Source organism: Podarcis tiliguerta (genome assembly GCF_965153285.1).
Source record: "Podarcis tiliguerta genome assembly, chromosome: 2".
Taxonomy (NCBI): domain Eukaryota; kingdom Metazoa; phylum Chordata; class Lepidosauria; order Squamata; family Lacertidae; genus Podarcis; species Podarcis tiliguerta.
This window is the reverse complement of record NC_139535.1, coordinates 100435802-100458182: the sequence shown is the minus strand read 5'-3', so window position 1 is coordinate 100458182 and position 22381 is coordinate 100435802. Positions and strand designations below refer to the sequence as shown.

Sequence of the window (22381 nt, the reverse complement as noted above, 5' to 3'; positions counted from 1 at the left end):
TGAAGTCAATCCTATATGGGGAAGATTTTTTAAAATGTTTAATGTATTATGATGTTTTTATATATGTTGGAAACTGCCCAGAGTGCTAAGGCAACCAAGTAAGATGTGTGGGGTATAAATAGTAAAATTATCATTATGCAACGGGACGTCCCTATTTTCATCGGAGAAATGTTGAAAGGTATGCTGATTACCTGGTGACAACTCTTCTGTGCTTTTGACTACACATCTGTATGATGAACTTTGCTTAGATTGACTATGACAGCTAAAGTTTGATCAATTTGACATTACTGGGTCTCATTTTAACAGGATCATGCCAAGCCAAGCCAACTGATATAAGAGTGTTGTGCTTAATTTCCTGTGTCTGAACATCATACTTAGCAGTCCAGTACACACAATACACAGTCCACCTGAGATTGTCTAGCAGGCTCACACCCTCCTCAGGTGTGTTTGGTCCTCCCTTTCCTGAATAAAAATTTAAAAAAATAAAAAATTGTCCAGTAGCTCCTTATAGACCAACTAAGTTTGTTCTGGTATAAGCTTATAAGCTTTTCCTTTTTCTCCCCCCCCCCCCCGACTGCATCAGACCAACATGGCTCCCTACCTGAATCCCTCCCTTTCCTGGTTAGCAATAAATGTGGTTTACTTCGACATCTGAAACCAGTGTAATCCTAGTTACTGCTAATCAAATGCATTTTTGTATTCTTTACAAAATTCAGAGAAATGCAAATTATGAAGGCTAGCTGTATTTCGGTTTGCGGATTGTTTTAGAAAGTGCAGATTGAGTAGGTCCGCCTTTTAATTCGGACTGAATTTATTTTCTCCTCCATCCCTACTTGAGGGCCAGGGTGGCATAGCAGGTTCTACAGTTGCAGCTAAAGGGATAAGGGAAGCCCCTTCCCAAGACTCTCCTACTTCACCCACATCCTTTGAAAGGTGCAGAGGATGCTTGATTTAAATCACTAGTCAGTAAGACTTGATTTAAATCATTTATTTATTTTTACAAAAAGACTCATTCTTGCTGGTATAACCTTAATATTTACAACCAGATGAAGGTTTCGTTTTGGGAATAAAAAATTTTCAGAGTGGTTTTTACAGTTATTTCAAAAATTACCAATTTGGTTAAACTATTAGAAATACATAGAAAGGTAATTATGAAATTATTGTGAGGTTTAATAAGTTAACTGTTTATATTTGGACAACTTTTCTGCTTCATTGGAAGGAGAAAAATAATCATTTCCTTAATAACAATTTAAACAATTTCTTACAAGTCAGTTACATTTGTTGTGAGACATTGGTGTTGAGTACAGTATAAGGTTGGGCAAGAAGAGGCTGATATTCTTTTGCACAGTGTTTGTGGTAGGTTCTTTCTATTCATTTATTACATTTCCTTGGTAGTGAGGGGTATTGGGGGGACAGCATGTGGTTGGTTATCTGTGCTTGGCTGCAGTGGGGATTGTTTGCATTTGTGAGGGTGGGGAGGGCTTGGTGAGTCAGGTAAGCCAGGTTGATTCACATGCTGTTGGTGGATTCTTGTTGTCTTGTTGGGCTGTGTATGTGATAAAGGGGAGCCATACTGGGGTGAAGGCGTCCTCTTCTATTTGTTCCCGTGTCAGTTTCTGTTTATTAATTAGCTTTTCTATTAAGGCTGTTTCCCATACAATTTGATACCATCGGTCCATGTTTACTCCTGACTCGTGTCTCCAGTGTCTGACTATGAGGCTTCTTTCTGGCTGCTGAGAGTAAGTGGGTTATAAAATGTATATAATGTGAGTGGTCATTATGATGGAAGAGGTTCAGCAGGGCCAGTTCTGGGGTGAGTTTTAATACCTGTTTAGTTATTTTGCATATCTCTTGTAGGACTGCTGTCCAGAAGGGTTGGATTTTAGGGCATTCCCACCACATGTGGAGGTAACCTCACAGGGTTGTTGTAAGCACACAAAAAACTGAAGAACCATGTATGCCACCATGAGCTCCTTGGAGGAAAAGATGGGATATAAATATAATTAATAATAACAAAATATGTGGCCCATGTCCCTATGTAACTGTATCTATCAAAGCCAAGTGCATCTGAAAAGCAAAATACAGTCAACCCTTTTGGGTATATAAATAAGAATCTTTCGTTTGGGCCAGGTTTGAATAATGGCATGATTTCAAGGTGGAGGTTCTAAGACTAGGAGAGAGAAAGGGAAAAGGAGTCTGAAGCAGACACTATCAATAAGGTCATTAGCCATAAGCTACCGAAATAGAATTCCCCTTCATTATTCTGTCGTGGTGTCAGCTTCTCACCCACTGAATTGGTTGCTGCTATAGAACTGAGAAAAGAAAAACAGAACAAAGAACAGAATGTGAAGCACTGGTATTTTAACAACAGAAGGTCATCTTTTAATAAAGCCCAGTCTTCCCCTTGATCTCAGGGATATAATTCTGGGGACATGCAATCTAAAGAATCATGGATTTCCACAAATGCTTCTAAGACACTAAGCTGTTTCATAGATGTGCAAAGGCATCATGGGATGTGCCTTTTGATGGTAAGCACCCTTATCACAGTGGGATGCGGGTGGCGCTGTGGTCTAAACTACTGAGCCTCTTGGGTTTGCCAATCAGAAGGTCGGCAGTTTGAAAACAAACTGGAAACAAACTAATTTGTTTGCCTGGGTTGTTGAGGCATAATGCTTCCCTGCTGCAGTTAGATTGCGGCCCCCACCCCGCCAGGCCAACTTTATAATTTATCTCATTTGTTTGCTTTAGTATTTTAACACTTAAAACCACACTAGCAGAAAGGCAGTAAAATGACTGCAGGGAGAGGATAGCACCTCGGTGGCATAATCTTCTGTTTTCTTTACTCTTCTGACGTTCTCAACACAAACTCCTATACAGTGGTACCTCGGGTTAAGTACTTAATTCGTTCCGGAGGTCTGTTCTTAACTGGAAACTGTTCCTAACCTGAAGCACCACTTTAGCTAATGGGACCTCCCGCTGCTTCTGCGCCGCCGGAGCACAATTTCTGTTCTCATCCTGAAGCAAAGTTCTTAACCTGAGGTACTATTTCTGGGTTAGCGGAGTCTGTAACCTGAAGCATATGTAACCTGAAGCGTATGTAACCCGAGGTACCACTGTATCTGCTTGGATTATGGTTACCATTTCCACCACCAAAGATTTGCACAGGCAAATGACACATCTGTGGACGGGGCAGGGGTGAATATACAAACCATATCCCCAACATCCGTGTGCTGCTTGCATTCCACCCACCCTGCCAGCCCCCAGTCTTCCTCCTGTCGTATGGGTGATGTCTGCAAAGGGCTTTTGCTGGCATTTTCGTGCATATGAATAGAACGCCTCCTACTATTGCTCACTCTGATAAAGCAGGGCTTTTGATAACATAGAGGAGTCTTATTGCGTTCAAGTAGGTATGAGAAGAACCCCATGCAGTCTGAGGAACACGGGGGCTGGGGTGGGTGGGTGGGTTGTGCGCAAGTATGTTGGGGCAATGTTTGCATGTGAACTCCTGCTCCTGTCCACCCTTTGAGCATTTGAATGTTCAGGTGAATGCCTGAACATGCCTATGCACAGGACAGCATCAGGGAAACATCATCACCACATTTATTAGAAATAAATCACTATTAGCACGGTAAGAAAGCCAACCTACCTAGTCAACTCCAAAGGATTGCCTTTAGCTTCATAAGGGAAAATAACAGCAAGTTACTAACATATACCACATGTATAGAAAGTCAATTGCATAAATAAATGAACAAACAAACCATGTTAGCACATACATTGTTGCTGCACTGATGGATGAAGAATTCTTAATACAAACAGTTCGTAGCTCACCCAGCACTGCTTTATGTCCAACAATGAGCATTGGTATTTGGTTGTTAATAACAACTCGTGGTTACTAACCCACAAAGTTATGTGTACAGTATGAATGTATACAGTGGTACACAGGGACAGGCAACATTGAATTTTATTTGTCAGCTATCGCAAATACGAATAAAATGATTAAACTAAAAACAAGCAAACAGGAATCATTTAGTTAATGTAATGAGCATTAAATACCACTTTCATGAACTTCGCTGTCACACTATAGCAATCAAAAAGACCAAACCCACAGTTTTGACCAGAATATTGTTACTTTCATCAGAATAGCACTATTTAGCATTGGACTATAACTCCCATCAGCCCCAGCCAGCATGGTAAAAAGTCAGGGATGGCAGCAGTTGTAGTTCAACACATTTGGAGGGCAGCATCTAGTCTATAGCCACCCTGGGTATAGACAGAAAAGCATCTGTTCTATTCACCCCACATCTGAATGCTAAAGAAAGTATCTCACCCTTTGCCCTCTTCCGAACATACCACCAGGAAGCCGCAATGGCAATAGCAAGGAAAATCAGAATGATGATTATCACAATGAGCCATTTCTTCCATGAAGCCAGAACAACTAAAAATTAAGGGAAAAGAAGATCACGTGTCAGGCATGGTATGATATCACCACTATCACTCGCAACAACACCAATCCTTCACAAGAAGCAACAAATCTCTTCTGATGCTCAGGGGTGCATTTCCACATCAGTATGAAAAATGTGTACAAATATTGCCACCCCCAAAATCATTCCTGTTCTCAGGTTGCTTAAGTTCCAGGTGACCTGTTTACTGAGCATCCATCCTTTCCCACTCCCCCAATCAGACTTTTTCAATAAGGAAAGTGACAGGAAGATGCACTGGAAAATGTGGGATAAATATTTGCTTGACACAAATCCGTCCAACCTCCCTGAAAACAAATCAGGACGAATACTCAATGAACAGGCCACCTGGAACTTAAGCAACACTGATGTAGGGAGTAGTAATAATAATAATAAATAATAAATTTTATTTATATCCTGCCCTCCCCAGCCGAAGCTGGGCTCAGGGTGGCTAATAACAATAAAATAATAAAGGTAAAGGTAAAGGTACCCCTGCCCATACGGGCCAGTCGTGTCCGACTCTAAGGTTGTGCGCTCATCTCACTTAAGAGGCCGGGAGCCAGCGCTGTCCGGAGACACTTCCGGGTCACGTGGCCAGCGTGACGAAGCTGCTCTGGCGAGCCAGCACCAGCGCAGCACACGGAAACGCCATTTACCTTCCCGCTATAAAGCGGTACCTATTTATCTACTTGCACTTAAGGGTGCTTTCGAACTGCTAGGTGGGCAGGAGCTGGGACTGAACGACTGGAGCTCACCCCGCCGCAGGGATTTGAACCGACGACCATGCGATCGGCAAGTCCTAGGCACTGAGGTTTTACCCACAGCGCCACCCACGTCCCAATAAAATAATACAACATTCTAAAATCATTTCATTAAAATCAATTCAACTCAAATTGATGGCAACCATTAGGCTAAAGTTCTGTGAAGATTGCCAAAGGAGGCAGTCAGACTGTGCCCTGACCAAAGGCCTGGTGGAACAGCTCTGTCCTGCAGGCCCTGCGGAAAGATGTCAAGTCCCGCAGGGCCCTAGTCTCTTGTGACAGAGCGTTCCACCAGATCAGAGCCACAGCCGAAAAAGCCCTGGCTCTAGTAATGTTGTCAAACCCCCCTATTTGACTTTCTTCCTTCTAACATCAGGAAGAAGCAATATTCCACTGACATGACACGAGGGAGCTGACAATTCACCACTAGAAACCCCAAGGTACCCTTACCGAACGACATTTCCAGGGTTTCCTAGAACGAGGAAACATCTGCTAAAACCCCTTTAAAGTTTACACTGCAGGTGTGCCTTGAAGAGGTTCGTGAGCCTCATCCTCCTTGCTTCTGGCCACTCTTCTCTTTCCCCTTTATCCCAATAATATCCTTGCAGAAAATGCAAATACAAATGAAGGAGGATTTGGGGCCCAAGACATTCTGTCACCACACATATTTACTGTCAATGTACACAATTCTGGAGACCCGTGACCAACAATAACTGTCCAAACTAGGCTACCTTGGAATACACCTATCTGGAGCCTCCGGAAATATGGGCAGCATTTGGATCAAAATGCATTAATACCTGAGGTGCTATTTAAAGAATTTCATCAATTTGAATGCTATGGCACCATATGTCCAAATCAATCAATCAATCAATCAATCCATGAACAGAACGTACCGTTGACAGTCATCATGTTGCTCTCTACAGGTGATTTTGCTTGGTTGTCAGCTCTGCAAAAGTACTTCCCTCCATCTTGGCTTGTAAGGCTATCTCTGTACCAAACAGCAATGCGTTTTGTCTTCTCTGTTACTTTATACAAAGGTTTGGGGTGGTTTTCTCTAAAGAAGGTGAACTCAATAGGATAAGATCCTGAACCAACAGAGCAGGAGATTGCAAGCTCTTTGCCATCTTCCACATCTCCATGTGAAGGTCTCCCCAAGCTTATGCTACCAACTGGAGCTGTGGATTAAAGTACAGAGAAAAGGCTGAACAGCAGTGGAGAAGTGCTGGCTAGATGGCAAATTATAAATGCTGGAAGTAGGTTAAGTTAAGAGCAATTATACATATAATTCATTTCTAACTAGCATGGGAGGAACCCCTGCCAATACAACCTAGTTATTCAGTACTTTTGTTTCCTTGTTTTTGAGTTCAAAGAAGTCACCGTTTAACATAGTTGCACTGAGTTACATCTTTCCAACAATTACACAAAATTAAAATTAAAAATAAAGCAAGAATGAACAGTCAGATAAGTGTTTCTGAATGTATGAAAAAGTTGTGTCGAAGTGTATATACCAAAATTATTACAATTATTACAGATATGAAATGATGTATAGTAAAGTGTATTGCTTAGAAGAGTTAAAGCATTTAACATTCTAAAACAAAAAGAAAAACAAAGTGCCTCTTTTAAAAAAGCACCAGACACTTACCTATCACTGTAATGTTTACCCGAGTGCTTCGTTGTGGAACGGAATGGCCGTTTTTAGCTTCACAACTGTAGTCTTCTGGAACATGTGCATTGGTTGCTTTGACCACAAACTTTGCCGGTTCATTTACTTTTACTTCTGTCTTGTTAACATATATGCCTCCTCTGTACAAAGTATATGTTATAGGTAGAGTTCCATTGCTGGAATAACAGTTTACAGTGAAGAACTTCCCCAATACTGCTACTTGGGAAGTCGGTGGGGAAAGTCTTGGTTTGGAAACGGGAGCTGGAAAAAGAATTAAATGAAATAGGTGCATAAGCAGCTACATGAATAATCCTGCTTAAAGTCACTTCATAAGGTGAGCAATGAGAAATGCACAAAGCTGCCAGGAAACAATGCTCTGTGCACTTGAAGAACTCTAATCACACAGAGAGCAGTCAAAATATATTAAAAAATATAAAAAATTGTCTAGTAGCACCTTAGAGACCAAGGGAAATGCACTGTGCATGCTTTCAGGAACATTCCCTCTTTAAAATGCCTTCAAGAGGGAAAACCTCACAGGCCAACGTACAGTAATACCTCCGTGAACGTCCACCTCGTCTAGCATCCATTCTGGCAAACGTCTGCAGCAAACCCAGAAGTACCGGAATGGGTTCCTTCCGGATTTGCTGCTCGCACATGCACAGAAGCGCAATCCGCTCCATGCGCATGCGCAGACACGGCAATTTGCCCTGTGTCCTTTTCAGCTAGCGGCCAGGGCTTCAGAACGGATCCCAGTCACAAAACAAGGTACGACTATGCTGATAATAATAATAATAATAATAATAATAATAATAATAATAATAATTTATTATTTATACCCCGCCCATCTGGCTGAGTTTCCCCAGCTACTCTGGGCGGCTCCCAATTGAATATTAAAAACAATACAGCATTAAATATTAAAAACTTCCCTAAATAGGGCTGCTTTCAGATGCCTTTTAAAAATAGGATAGTTGCTTATTTCCTTGACATCTGATGATACAGGAAATATGGCTCATTTTTTTGAAAACAACTCCCAAGGCTAAACCCTGATAAAGCACACTACTCTTCCAGCTCTCATTTGTAGAGGTGATTATGATGAATAATATCAGCACAGTATTATTAGGACTGATGCAGGCTGAATGCCACCTGAGATAGAGCTGATGATGTCAGAAGAAACCCAAGGGATCTCGGGTCTTTGTGCTGTTCCTAGCATGGCTGGCCCTCAACAGGAATGTAGGTTGCAGTGGGTTTTAGTGTTCACTCTCAAGCCATACACAGTTCATTGAAGGAAACTACCGGTAATCTTAACCCACCTGTGAGCAGTAAAGAGGAGTTGGGTACCTGTACCATTAACAACCCCTCTTTTCCTTTTTCAGATTGTAAGCCTAATTCTTATTGCTCTTTGTGAGTTGCGGTGGGAGCCTATTTGACTGAAGAGCAGTGGCGTAGCGTGGGTTGTCAGCACCCGGGGCAAGGCAAGTAATTTGCGCCCCCTAACCCGGGGCAAGGCAAGTAATTTGTGCCCCCCGCTGCACTGTCCCTCCCCCAGATAGTCCCTCGCTCTCTCTCCGCACCGCACCACATGCCTGGCACCCCCCCCCCCACAGTGGGCAACAACCCGGCGGCTCGGATCGGATTTGCACAGCCAGCACTGCAGTGAGAGAGAGTGAGTGAGCCAGGTAGGGGCAGAGAGATGCGAGTGCGAGCGCGCCCCCAGATGTTGCGCCTGGTGCGGCTGGCCCCCCCTGCACCCCCCACGCTACGCCACTGCTGAAGAGCACTGTAAAAATGTGGACACGCAGCCTCCACAGCCCACATCTCCTCTGGAATCCCGAGAAGGCACCTCTGCCACCACATGCTGATGATTGGTCCACAGAGAGAGCCTCACAGTTTGAAACCCCAGGGCCTAGAAGCAGCTAACAGCTGCAGAGAAAGCACCAGTCTTGCATGGGGCCGGATGTAGTATTCAAGAGGTGGGGCCTTGAGTACCTGAACACCTAACGCAGGCTGTAATGATCCAGGGCATTGGCTTGAAACCGTCTATCAAAAACCTCACTCTTGTGGCCTATCCCCACAACACCTAGTCACTATGGGCCCTACTAAAGCAAACAGTCTAATTGGTCTACATCTAAAAGATATCGAGCATCAGAACAACCTGGCCACCATAAGAAATTCTGTCCTTAGTACGTTCATTTTCCACCTTTCCATTTTGATTCTCTGGCCCCATATCTGCACAAACTTATTATCCCAAAATACAGACGTGCTTTTACACTTGCAAGACTGGGTGTTTTGCCATCTGCGGTACTTGAGGGTCGATTCCGAAAGATCCCACCTGAGAAACGTCTTTGCCCCTGTGGAGACGGTAGCATCTAAACAGTGGCACAAGTCCTCCTGCCTTGCACTTTTTACAAAGACCTGAGGAACGAGATCATCACCCCACTTGTACTAACCGTCTCAGGGTGCTCAACCACTGCCACAATGTCCTTTCTTCTATCAGATCAAAATGAGCAGATAACAGCAAAGGTTGCTAGGTTCACAGCAGGAGCAATCAGAATAAGGGCCACAAACTGATTGCTGATTCAGGGCTTTAAATTGTGCTCTTATATCAAATTTCCCTTTCTGCATATATTGTAATGTTTTATTGTTGCTATGGCCATTGGCTAATGCGAATAAAGTTTTATCTATCTATCCAGGGCATTGCTGAGACTGACACGACTTGTGTGGCCTGTCCTAGCTGCAGGATCACTAGCTGTGCTCCTTGAAACCCATACTTAGACCCCTCTCCATGTTGTTGACGCTGCTTTACCTTGCCTTCTTGTCTGAGTGGGGCTACTGATCTCCCTTTTGCTGGGGCCATCACCTATCTGCATTAATGAGCATACCCAGGAAAGCCGCCATTCTGCAAATAATTCTACTATATCGCTTCATCAGATGAAAGACTTTCATATTTCTCAATCAACTTACCATAAACATGTAGCCGCGCAGGGGCACTCTCCTTGGCAATCCCATTTATCTCAGCTCGACAAACATAGACTCCAGTGTCGCTTACACGGACCTTGGTAACAGTATAGACATCTCTGCTTGCCACTACTCTGTCGTCTTTTATGACTGAGAAATGTATTGGCAGTGAGCTGTTAACTCGACATTCAATTTGTAACAAACTGTTTTCATCCCATCTTGTTTGATTATGAACTAGAATCGGCTTGGAAAACAGTTCTGCAAAAGATATGTGGGGAACAAACAAGTTATCTATCTAGTGCCTTCCTACGTGATCCATTTATAATATAACAAACAGGCAATCGTTCGATATTGATGGGGGACCTCAGAGGTCTATATAGTCCCAGGCACCTAAAAAAAGCCAAGCCGAGCCTCAGACCATGAGATTTCCAGTTCAAGGTCTGGAATTCCTTACATGTGTTAAGATAAAAGTAAAAAGGTAAAGGGACCCCTGACCATTAGGTCCAGTCATGACCGACTCTGGGGTTGCGGCGCTCATCTCGCTTTATTGGCCGAGGGAGACGGCGTACAGCTTCCGGGTCATGTGGCCAGCATGACTAAGCCGCTTCTGAAGAACCAGAGCAGCGCACGGAAACGCCATTTACCTTCCCGCCGGAGCGGTACCTATTTATCTACTTGCACTTTGACATGCTTTCAAACTGCTAGGTTGGCAGGAGCAGGGACTGAGCAACGGGAACTCACCCCGTCGCGGGGATTCAAACCGCTGACCTTCTGATCGGCAAGTCCTAGGCTCTGTGGTTTAACCCACAGCGCCACACACGTCCCATAAGATAAAAGTACCCTCTGCTTATTGAATACACATGGTATAAACTCAGACTGATCTTGCTTGTATGAAAGTGTCATGTTATATTGCAAGGCATCACTAATTGACAAGTGTTTCAACAAGTTATACAAAAAATGCTGTTTAATGTCACACAGCTCAGTAATGTCACAAATCATGCACAGTATGAACGTTCACTTCACAGCTTTCCCTGCCTCTTCCATTTCTAATTTTCAGGAGATGCCATGCCGTGCTGTGTGGAGTCAAGATGATTAATTTTTGCTCTTTTATTACAAATGGACCTGTTCATTCACCTACTCATTTGTTTAGATGACTGTAAAAGTTTGGGTTTTAGTTTGTTAGTTTTTCAGTTCACCGTTTACATTTTTTTGTCTCCACACAAAGGCACCAAGTACATAATGTATCCTTGCAAAACACAGTCGTTTCTAAAACTCTAAAGCATGGGTTGGGAAACTAAGGCCCGGGGGCCGGATCCGGCCCAAATACCTTCTAAATCCAGCCCGCTGACTGTCCGAGAATCAGCGTGTTTTTACATGAGTAGAATGTGCCCTTTTATTTAAAATGCATCTCTGGGTTATTTGTGGGGCCTGCCTGGTGTTTTTACATGAGTGGAAGGTGTGCTTTTATTTAAAATGCATCTCTGGGTTATTTGTGGGGCATAGGAATTTGTTCATTCCCCCCCAAAAAAATATAGTCCAGCCCCCCAGAAGGTCTGAGGGACAATGGACCGGTCCCCTGCTGAAAAAGTTTGCTGACCCTTGTTCTAAAGCACACAAATAAATCAGCAGCTATAATTGAACAGTAATAGCACATCAGACATTAAACGTGAATGAAATTCTCCCCTTGCAGCATGGCAAGGCCTGAATCAAATTAGAAGCAGGCCTGACTACATTGCAATTACTCGTAGGTGCCTGCAACTTATGTGAGATTTCTAAAAAGCACTCTTGGGTCTATTGCTTTATTTGAAATAGTCCCTAAACTAGTTGTGTTGTCTGCTAAACCCTTGGGGGGGGGGGAAAGTCTTCAGAGTTCAGCTGGATAAACAGAACTGATTTATTAGTGGAGATTATACATAACCTTTGGGTTGAACCGCATTGCCTGCACATGGTTGCAGCTTGCCTGAAGGCCAGATTGCACATTACACACAAGTACATGGAACTGTGCGATCGGCTACTACCCTTTCCCCCAATTGCAATCGAAATACCACAAGAGGGAAGCCACAAGGAAGGTACAGCAATTTGGAGTGTGCAAATAGGGGTGGGGTGGGGGAGGGCGATGCACCTACCGTATTGGCCTGAATATAAGCCGCACCCGAATATAAGTCGCGCCTTTAAAATTCATGGGGGGGAAAGGGAAAAAAAGAAAATACCTGAATATAAGCTGCTCCCTTAAAATTCCGCAGGCACTCACACCCGTTCCGTTTTACCGTATGTCTGTTTCAGCAGCGATATCATAAAAGCCAATTTTTGTAAGGTCGTAAATTTAAGCTGCACTTTAACTTTTCACAGTCAGAATTTGGGGGGGGGGTGAGGCTTATATTCAGGCTAATACGGTATTCCCCTATACTGCTGCCCCTCTCTCAATCACCTTCATCCTGTTGTAAATAAAAAATATGCCCTTTTCCCTTACGGGGTATCCAAGAGCCCATATAGAGTCCTTACATAGGTTCCCTATTGGTAGGAGAAAATAACAGAGGCCAACCAGAGAATATTGAGAAGCAAAGCAGCTAGTAAGCTTGATCTTTATTGATCTGTTGCAACAGGGTGCTCCCCTCACCCGCAGGAGAGGAGGAGGGACCCAGAAAAATGGCGTGCAAGGCCTTATAAAGACTTTTGAAATTGCCACCCTGTAGATCAAGACCACCCCCAGAAACATCATACATACATCACAGAAGGGGTGTAACCTAAGACCACCCCTCAGATACATTCCACCCACATCACAGAAATTTAAATGTTGTTTTTCTCTTGTCCTTGTTTATCTCCTGTCTGGCAGGTTACTTGATTGGATTTCCTGGGGAGCCTGGCCATTATTTTGTAGTGATAAAATACTTATTTCCTGGGCCAGGTCACAGGCTCACACCCTATTCATATCTTAAATGTGTCCTTAAGACAGGATTTGTGAGGAAAGAGACAATGGGGAGACTTTTCCAGTTTGACCTTGCAGAGAAAACATTTGGTCAGTTTAGGAATCAAAATGGTTCCAGGTTGGTCTTCCTGCGCTGATCTATGTACGTGCGGTTATGAACATTGCCATATATCTAAGACCATAAAATTCCTATCACAATCCAAAGCAACTGCGACCAGAACTTTCATCTTTCTGGTTATAAATCTAGATCTTTAGCTATTCCAACCCTGGATACTCATACAAGTCCAGACCTAGTACAAATAAAAGCATTCCATGTGTGTGAATTCGCACTAGTGAGAGAAAGCTCTTACCTGCCACCACAACATTTACTGTGCTGATTTTGGACACGCTCCCAAGTTCCACTTTACACATATAATTGCCATTGTCTTCCATTGTGGCTACTTTAGAGTACTGCACAGACGGACCAGACTTCGTGCTGTTAAGAATCGTTTTGTTCTTCTGGATTATCATCTCAATTTTGATTCGATCCTGGTGACGTGCGATGGTTGTACAGTCTACACGCAGGTGATCTCCTTCTGTAATGTTCTGTGGTGGGTGGACGGTTAAGGTGGGAACGGAAAACGGCTCTGCAACAGAAGGGAGGCGGAACCAATATATATATTTAAACCAAGCCTAAATAAAACAACGTGCACAGGTGGTATAAGATTTACTTTTGGTAGTTTGCCATTCATTCCTACACCTGCTTTTGACTAGAAATCCTTTTAGAACTGCAGGAGTAATTATTTAAATATTTAGGGATGACAATAAAGGTTAAAAATTGACCAACTTACCAATGACAGTTACAATTCTTTTGTTACTGCGCTCTGATTTCTCAGATCGAGCCCCCAAAGTCTTATGGACCTCACATTCAAAAAACAAAATGGTGTCCCCCGCATTAATTTGATATTCCAGTTTGGCAAAGTTTTCTGCAAATGCATGCCTCTCCCACTGCTGTTCAGGGTCACGCTGGTTGTTTTTATAAAATTTCAAAGAAAATGGGGCCTTTTCTTCTGGTGCTTTACAGCTTAAAGACACCGTTTCGCCTTCCATCACCTCTGTTTTCTCGGCAGTCAGAATGGGCTTCCTTATTCCTTTTGAAACGAAAACAAACATGAGATGTTAATCAGAACATGCTTATCTGAGGTGCAAACTAGGTGTTACTTTAAATACCCCTTGGATGGGATTGCTGGTGCCTTTTTTCTTTATCTTTTACAGAGAAAGCCGGAGGCAGAGGCGTGCAGGGGGAGCGCACCGTCCCCTGCAGCACAATCCCAGCGGGGTGCCATCGCGGCTGCCCCCCCCGCCCGCGCTGGGTGTCCGGCCCCCAGGATGCACACCCCGCCCCTATGGACAGCGCGTCACGCCCCCGGGATGCGCACCAGCCCCGCCCCCACCTGCTCTTCGCCCCCCTGTGCCAGAGCATGAAGCTCCACCACTGAGAGGTGCAGGCACATGGTTCTAGATCTCTCTCCATCCCAGTTTCTCACCAAAAAACAGAATTCTCAGTGCAAAGAGCAGCTGGGGGAGATCCCCCCCCCCCAGAAAAGCTTACAAAAAATCTTGGAGTGGGCGACATAGATGTTTTCTAATCAAAACACACAGGTCATCCCAAGCAAAGGATTTGCCTACATGTTTAAAACAGTGCCTCCTGATCAGTTTGAAGAGGAACCCTCCTGTAACTCAGTCTTTTGGGATCCACTTGCAAATGAATTCTACCTTTCAAGCCCTACTTTCCCCCTTTACAACAGAAAACACAAGACTATCCAGTCAGTCGTAGAACTAGACAAGTTTTTCTTTTCTTTTCCATTTTTCATATTAATCTAAGTAAAGATAACACAGCATGTACTGAGTAGAGTTTAAGCATGTCATATAATAAGGGAGGGAGCAAGCAAGCAAGCCTGTCTCGTAAAGAGGTTGCTCAGCAGTACGGTTGTGCTATAAATCTGGTGAAATCGACAAAGAGACAAAAACACTGGATACAATATAGGGGCCTGATCAGATGTTGCTTCCCCTTATCTGAATAGGCCCCTAAAAAGGTGAGTTTATGTAGACATAAACTGAAAACAGAGCTATTAGTATATCTGGGAAGACACAGTTGGAAGGTAAGCATTTTTTCCCTGGATCTTATTTGTAAATTGAAGAAGGATGGCAGTTAATGACTGGAGACAGAGCCTTTTCTGTGATGTCCCAGGTCTTTAATTTTTTCTAGCAAAATTAATATACTGCTTGATTGGAATAAAACCTCAAAGCAGTTTACAAAAAAAGGAATACATTAAAATTATTGATTAAAGACAGTTAAAAACAGGCATTCAAAAACATTCGAAACTAATTAATAAGCTAAAAACAGATTTAGACGAATCTAAATTGAAATGTCTGGATAGGTTTACCACTTGCCCAAACAAAAATATTTTAAGCAGGAAAGAGAAAGCGTAGTGAAGGCATGTGACTGGTTTCAATAGGTGGGGAGCTCCAAAGTGTAAGTGCTGCCACACCCAAATACTGATTTCTTACAAGTGTGGAATGAGCATTATGTGACACATGTAACAGTGCCAGTTCCACAGATCAAAGTGGTTGGGTGGTCATATATGGGGTAAGGTGATGCCAGAGATGCTCATTTGGTGCCTACAAGGCCAACTCAAAACATTTTGGCACCTGGGGCAAACCACAAAATCGCACCCTGTTCCCTGCCAGGGAAGAAGGGGTGAGTGAAGATCTACATCAGGAACAGGGCAGAGAATAAAGGTCAACATCATATGTTGCCCCTGTGGATCCTATCACCCTAGGTTGTCTTCTCACTGTGACTCATAGGTAGGCCAGTCCTGGATGACTAGGTTTTAGGCACTGAATCAAAACATTTTTAATTTTCCCAGCCTTTTAATGAGTGATATAATCTCTACTTATTTATAGGTGCTGCTATTATTGTTTTATTGATAGTATTCAATGGTATTGACTTGTCTTTGTTGTGATATTATTTGTAATTACTGATTATTGTTGGAAGGTCCCTTGATGGGGAAAAAACTTAATACTGAAAGGCAAATAAGAAATACTTTAAATGAGGAGTAGGGAATCAGTGTGGTCCTCCATATGCTGTGGAACTTCAACTCCCATCAGCCCTAGTCAGCATGGCCAATGGTCAAGGAGGATGGGAGTTGTAGTCCTACAACATCTGGAGGGCCATATGTGTAAACAAAAGCAAAAAAGCAAAGAAGGGAGGAAAGGGGGAAATAGCAAAGTTGTTGAGAGAGCAAGGGGAGAGACAGATTGAGAGCAAGGTAGAAATTAGGGGGTGGAAACCCAGTTATAAATGAATTTTAAGCAGTGACAGGACATGCAGGAAGAAACTGCAGGAAGACGTGAAGAAACGATGGTGAGAAACTGAGAGAAAATAACAGAAGAAGCAGGGGTGGGGGAGCTGAAGGTCAGCTGAGTAAAAATGATATTAATGCTAAGAGACGATATAATGAAACTAAACAGAAAAAGAGTAGAGGACCAAGGAGATAATTGGGAGGGACACCAACAGAGAAATCAAAGGAAAGAGTATCAGTGGTAGAGGAAACGATTACACAAAGGTAGATTGAGAATGTAGTGGTCAATATTTCATATGCATTAACCAGGTTTGGCCAACATGTGGTCCTCTAGAACTGGTTGAAATACAGCTCCCATCATTCCTGGCCATTGATCATTCTGGCTGGGTTTGATTGTCCAGGACCACAGATCAGCTACTTCTGATATAAGCAATAGTGCTATTTTAGCATACAGTCATATTAGAGAAAACATAGGGAGGATGAATATGAAGCACTCACCATGTACTTGAACAGCCACAGTACCACTGGCCCGTTTTTTCCCCTCCACATCCAACGCACAGCTATACTCTCCAGAATCAGAAAATCTAGCCGTTGGGATTGTATAATCTGCCCACTCTTGCTCTAATGAACTATTGACCAGAGGCAGTCCATACTTGAAAAATGAAAAAGTATAATTCATCTGGAATTGTTCGCTCTTGCTGATGTCTGCGGAGCAGTTGAGGGTGACTGACTCTCCATTATTCACTTCCACAGATGGAGCAGCACGGAGTGTCACACTATTGATGGTGAACACTGGAAAGGAGGAGAAATGTTAGTGACAATTTATAATCCGCTGGCAGAGAGGAGGAGGAAGAATGCCTCTTAGAGATGGTGCCTGTTGCTAGGGCTCTTGTAAATACAATTACTCTTGTGACTAATTTGGGTCCATTAGCTTCAGTGGGTCCATGCTGAGTAAGAAGAGCACTGGGTGCGACCTTCAGGCGCCTCACCATACTTGTGACTCTCCTCCTTCTAAACTGTGGTTCCGTCCACATAGTAAAGGGACCCCTGACCATTAGGTCCAGTCGTGACCGACTCTGGGGTTGCGGCGCTCATCTTGCTTTATTGGCCGAGGGAGCCGGTGTACAGCTTCCAGGTCATGTGGCCAGCATGACTAAGCCACTTCTGGTGAACCAGAGCCGCGCACGGAAACGCCGTTTACCTTCCCGCTGGAGCGGTACCTATTTATCTACTTTCATTTTGACGTGCTTTCGAACTGCTAGGTTGGCAGGAGCAGGGACCGAGCAACAGGAGCTCACCCCATCGGGGGAATTCAAACCGTCAACCTTCTGATAGGCAAGCCCTAGGCTCTGTGGTTTAACCCACAGCGCCACCCACGTCCCATGGGACACAGTACTCCCAAGTAAAGAGTCACCAGACAGATGTTTTAGAGGGGATGCTTTCCTCATCCAGTCAAAAGTACGACACCTTCTTCCATCCCAACAGAAGCAGTGGGTGGAACTGGAGAATTATAGGTGTCAAAAGCTCCCTTCCCCCCTGTCAGGCTGCCCCAGGTGCCAAGTTATTTCGCTATCTTTATGGAGTCCATGATGGCTAAAGGAGAAACAAACTTTCCCCAGCTAGCTGGCGCAGCAGCATGCGATTGGTTGGTACACATACCCTCTATGCAGGAGCAGAAAGCAGGATAAGGAGTTAAGTAATAACAATAACAATAACAATAACAAAAAATATGTTGTATCCCACCCATCTGACTGGGTTGCTCCAGTCAGTATAAAGCAGGCATAGGCAAACTTGGCCCTCCAGAAGTTTTGGGTCTACAACTCCCATGATCCCTAGCTAACAGGACCAGTGGTCAGGGATGATGGGAATTGTAGTCACAAAAACGTCTGGAGGGCCGAGTTTGCCTACGCCTGGTATAAAGTACAAAGTATAAAGGAACACATCCAACTGAAAACATTATTTTAAAATCCAAAACCGGGCTGCCTTCAGATGTCTGCAAAAAGTCATATGATTGTTAGTCCTTTTGACAATAATAAATATCACTGACTTATAGAGTAGCCTTGATGATGAAGAAGATGATGGTGAAAGTTTAGGAGAAGCACTGCAGGGTTTCCTTTCCTTTCAGTGAGAGCACATTTTGCAGTACTTATTAAAAACACAAGAAGAAACCCCATCAGTGTTGGCAGTCTGCCAGCTCCTGAAAATACCCTTGTTCAAGCATTCCTGTAACTGAATTTTTGATGTTATTGTTTTAACTGTTGTTGTTGTTTATAAAAAACTGTTTTGTTTTAATTGTCATGCTTTTTAATTTTTTGCTTTATTTTATATTTTAGTTAAGGGCGTTTTAGCACCCAATGGAACTGTTATTGTGTATTTCCTTTTTTAAATTTTAATATTAAAAATATTGATTTTCATTATGTTTCATTGAGTTTGTAGTTGGAAGCCATTTTGGCATATCAGTGATAATTTAACAAATAAATCGCAAATCTACACCAGTGCACAATGGAAACAAACGGACTCCTAGAACAGGCAACACTGCTGATCCTGTTTCTGATTTTTGCAATGGTCATGTGGATTCCTGTATCCCAGTGCTTCCTGACACTATTTTGCTTTCTCTCCCAATACATGAAAGGCCTCACCTTCCAAAGACGGGTAGCAGGTTTTGGGGGGAGAGTTTTCCCCAGCTTTGGTGCTGCTCACGTTCGCTACCTTTTCGCAATTTATTGATCAAAGAAATTTATTTATTCCAGATTCACCATTTATCCAAAGCCTTTTTAGTTATCAGATTTTCCATGGGAATTGTAAATAATATGGGAAAGCATTTTGATGAAAATGATGTTTTGTGGATGCTGCACAAAATGTGAAAGCACGAGCAGCACTGAGTTCACAATAAACTGCCATGAAGGAGTGATCAGCAACTGAACTTTGTAAAACAGGGTTGGGGGAGCTAAGATACTCCATAGTAAAAGGTAAAGGGACCCCTAAGTCTCACTATGTTCTGTGGGACTTATTACATAGTAAGGGTATTTAGGATTGCAGCCTAAAACTGGTATAAAATTTCATTCTTAATCAACAGATTATCTAGTGGCTGCACCAGGTCCACAAAATGGTACATTTCCTCTCTGGGGTTGTGATCAGCCTGATAATAGCATGCTTCCCTTATCTGCAAAATTAAGGCTCTGCCTCAGAGTCTTTTGTCTCAGAGCCTTCACACTAATGCACATAGCAAACTCCTTGCAAACTCACAGCACTGTAAAGTGCTACTGACTTTTGTGATGAAACCTCTGGCAGCAATTCGCTGAGCTATTATAATGTCATTTATTCTAGGAACTAAGTTGTATAATGTTTGGTTTTGACTTCTTTAAGGGAAAGTTGTTAGTTCGCACTAACACCGGTCTTGAAAGACCTACATTGGCTCCCAGTACGTTTCTGAGCACCATTGAAAGTGTTCGTGCTGACCTTTAAAGCCCTTTAAAGCCCTAAATGGCCTTAGCACAGTATACCTGAAGGAGCAGTGTCATTCTGCCTGGACACTGAGTTCCAGCTCCGAGGGCCTTCTGGCAGTTCCCTCACTGTGAGAAGTGAGGTTATAGGGAACCAGGCAGAGGGCCTTCTCGGTAGTGGCGCCCGTCCTGTGGAACGCCCTCCCACCAGAGGTCAAGGAAATAAACAACTACCTGACATTTAGAAGACATCTGAAGGCAGGCCTGTTCAGGGAAGTTTTTAATGTGTGACATTTTAATGTATTTTTAATCTTTGTTGGAAGCCGCCCAGATTGTCTGGGGAAACCCAGCCAGATGGGCGGGGTACAAATTATTATTATTATTATTATTGAACTAAAAACTCATATTTGTTTTTTAATTAAATTTATATGCCACCCTTCCTCCCAAAGGAGCCCGGCCAGCCATCAAACAAGAAGGGATAAAGCAATTTAAAAAGCTATTTATAACATATATAGGGCCTAGGAACGGTGAGGAAATATGGATAGGCTGAGGGCTTGGAAGCTAAGGAGGAAGTACTCCAGGAATGTAAGGAAGATTAGAAGTGGAGACAAAATGGATAAAGGAAGGTAGTGCTGGAGTAGGCAGTGCTGTAAGCTGAAGCCACCTTAGGGAAGGCTAATTGCAAGGCAAAAATCTGAGTAAAACAAGAGCAGAGAAGATAAGTAGTTGAGGCAGTGCTGTAGTTATTGAGGGTGGGTAGCTGGGATTTTTGCCCCAGATGAAGCCTCCAGAAGGGTGCCATTGAGGCTCCTAGCCCCCCTCTGTGTGTGTGTGTACACAAATGGGTGTAGGTGTGCCAAACTGGGTCTTTGACCCGGGTGAAATAAAGCCTAGTTTTGCCCATAGTTGAGGAAAGGAAGACCTAGTGAAGAGGGTGGTTGAGAATTTTGCTACTACTTGGCAGAGATTGGGAGTGTAGAATTGCAGAGTTGGAAGGGACCACAAGGATCACCTTTGTCCAACCCCCTGCAATGCAGGGATCTTTTTGGCCCAACACGGGGCTCAAAACCACAACCCTGAGATTAAGAGTCTCATGCTCTGCTGACTGAGCAATGCACAACTTTTGTAACAGTATAAATCGGGTGTGGGGGAACCTACATTTTAGAGCAAAAAGGGTAGGTATGTGTGATAAAACTCTGGTTTACTTCCCCAAAGCGTTTCCCGAATGTCACATTTCCAACTAGGCTCTCATCTAGGCAGTGAATCCAGCTGAGAAAAAACGTGCTTTGGTATGTGTGTGTAGGGGGAGCGGGTTGCAGTTCCATCAAAATCAGCAGTAGGCACAACGATGATTTAGCTCTTCTCTAAAAACCCGAATCCTCCTTCTTTCTATGTCATTGAGCCTGGCCAAGTTTAAATGAACAGGCTGGCTGCTGTTCCATGTCATTTCAGTCTTCATTTCAGAGGGCAAAAGTTATCAATGACTGCTGAAATTTATTTTGAATATCTAAATTGAAAAAAATAGCAGAATTTGCCAAGTAGAAGCAAAATCCAAGGGGTTCCAGGAGCTCACCCACGGTTGTGTTTGCATTGGGAAAATTGAGGCACAGCAGAGGTTAGCGTCTTTAAGAACTATGGTTTATTTTACACATATTTACACCTAAAGTCCTCATAGGAGGGAGTGCAGAACATTATACCCCAAGGATGTATCTCATTGCCCCTTTCATATATTGAAAATTGTCTAAACTGCACCTTTTGTACACCAACTGCAAGCTGGTGAACAAAAAAAAACCTACTATCAATACAACATTTTAAAAAATCAAAACACCACAATAAAACCATAGAAACAACAACAACTGATCTAGCCAGCTTAGGCTATATGTTACATTTTTTAAGTCTGGGCAAATAAAAGCATCTTAATCTGGTGCCAAAATAATGCAGTGTCCGTGTCCGTCTTACTCCCTTTGAAATATATTTATTGTCATTGTTAGCAGCCCAAACACTTACAAGGTTTAACTTCAATGTACTGTGATAAAACTGAAAGGGGACCCACTGAATTGATGGTAAACTGAATAGGCTAGGAGCTGCTGTTTTATTGTGTATGCTTGTATTTTAATAACTAGCATGGTTCTCTGTTATTTTGCGTGTCATTGTGATAACCTTTGGAACAAGACATAATGTTGATGGTGCCATTGTAGGCAATGCCTTAAATCAGGCCCACATCCCATAGGCCCATCTTTCCTGACTTCCAGCGGCCTGCTGGTGGAATTCTAAATGACTTTGGATTCTTTTCACTTCCTTGCAGGTGACCATGTGTTTTAGCACCTGAACAGCAAAATGAGTAGGCACAAAGCTCACCTGGTCACAGTCTTCCCAACTATGGTGAGAAGGGCTGAAATCCTATTTAAATGTCTAAATCTATTGCATTTATACAAATGATTCTATGCATATTTTATGTAAATCTGCTTCCTCCTTTTGCCTCTTCTTTGGGTGACCTGTTTCCTCTTTTTATTGTGATGAGGTGAAAATGGCTACCCTATAGGGCTCTCCAGTGGCGTAGCGTGGGGAGTGCAGGGGGGGCCGGCCGCACCGGGCGCAACATCGGGGGGGGGGCGCTCGCACTCGCAGCTCTCTGCCCCTACCTGGCTCACTCACTCTCTCTCACTGCAGTGCTGGCTGTGCGAATCCGAGCCGAGCCGCCGGGTCGCTGCCTACTGTGGAGGGGAGTGTGCCAGGCGTGCGGTGCGGTGCATAGAGAGAGCGAGGGACTATCTGGGGGAGGGACAGTGCAGCGGGGGGGGGGGCGCAAATTACTTGCCTTGCCCCGGGTTA

The 22381-nt window shown here is 43.4% G+C and overlaps 1 protein-coding gene and 1 long non-coding RNA gene across 6 annotated transcripts in view; both read right to left on the bottom strand.

Moving 5' to 3' along the window:
- The window catches only part of PECAM1 (platelet and endothelial cell adhesion molecule 1), a 63012-nt gene that overhangs the window by 21930 nt on the left and 18701 nt on the right, over positions 1–22381 (bottom strand). For all 5 annotated transcript variants that reach the window (XM_083427466.1, XM_083427463.1, XM_083427462.1 and 2 more), the window contains exons 3-11: positions 16605–16898; positions 13593–13892; positions 13113–13388; positions 9843–10094; positions 6861–7142; positions 6112–6393; positions 4328–4435; positions 3647–3674; positions 2239–2312 (exon numbers count right to left, since the gene is read on the bottom strand). In XM_083427466.1, the coding sequence (XP_083283592.1) occupies positions 2239–2312; positions 3647–3674; positions 4328–4435; positions 6112–6393; positions 6861–7142; positions 9843–10094; positions 13113–13388; positions 13593–13892; positions 16605–16785 (1783 nt within the window). In that variant the 5' untranslated portion in view covers positions 16786–16898. The remainder of the gene's footprint in view (positions 1–2238; positions 2313–3646; positions 3675–4327; positions 4436–6111; positions 6394–6860; positions 7143–9842; positions 10095–13112; positions 13389–13592; positions 13893–16604; positions 16899–22381) is intronic.
- Positions 12386–13073, bottom strand: LOC310671830. Its single transcript, XR_014508237.1, has 2 exons — positions 12613–13073; positions 12386–12580 (listed from the first exon to the last, which is right to left on the bottom strand). It is a non-coding gene; the product is annotated as an uncharacterized lncRNA (long non-coding RNA).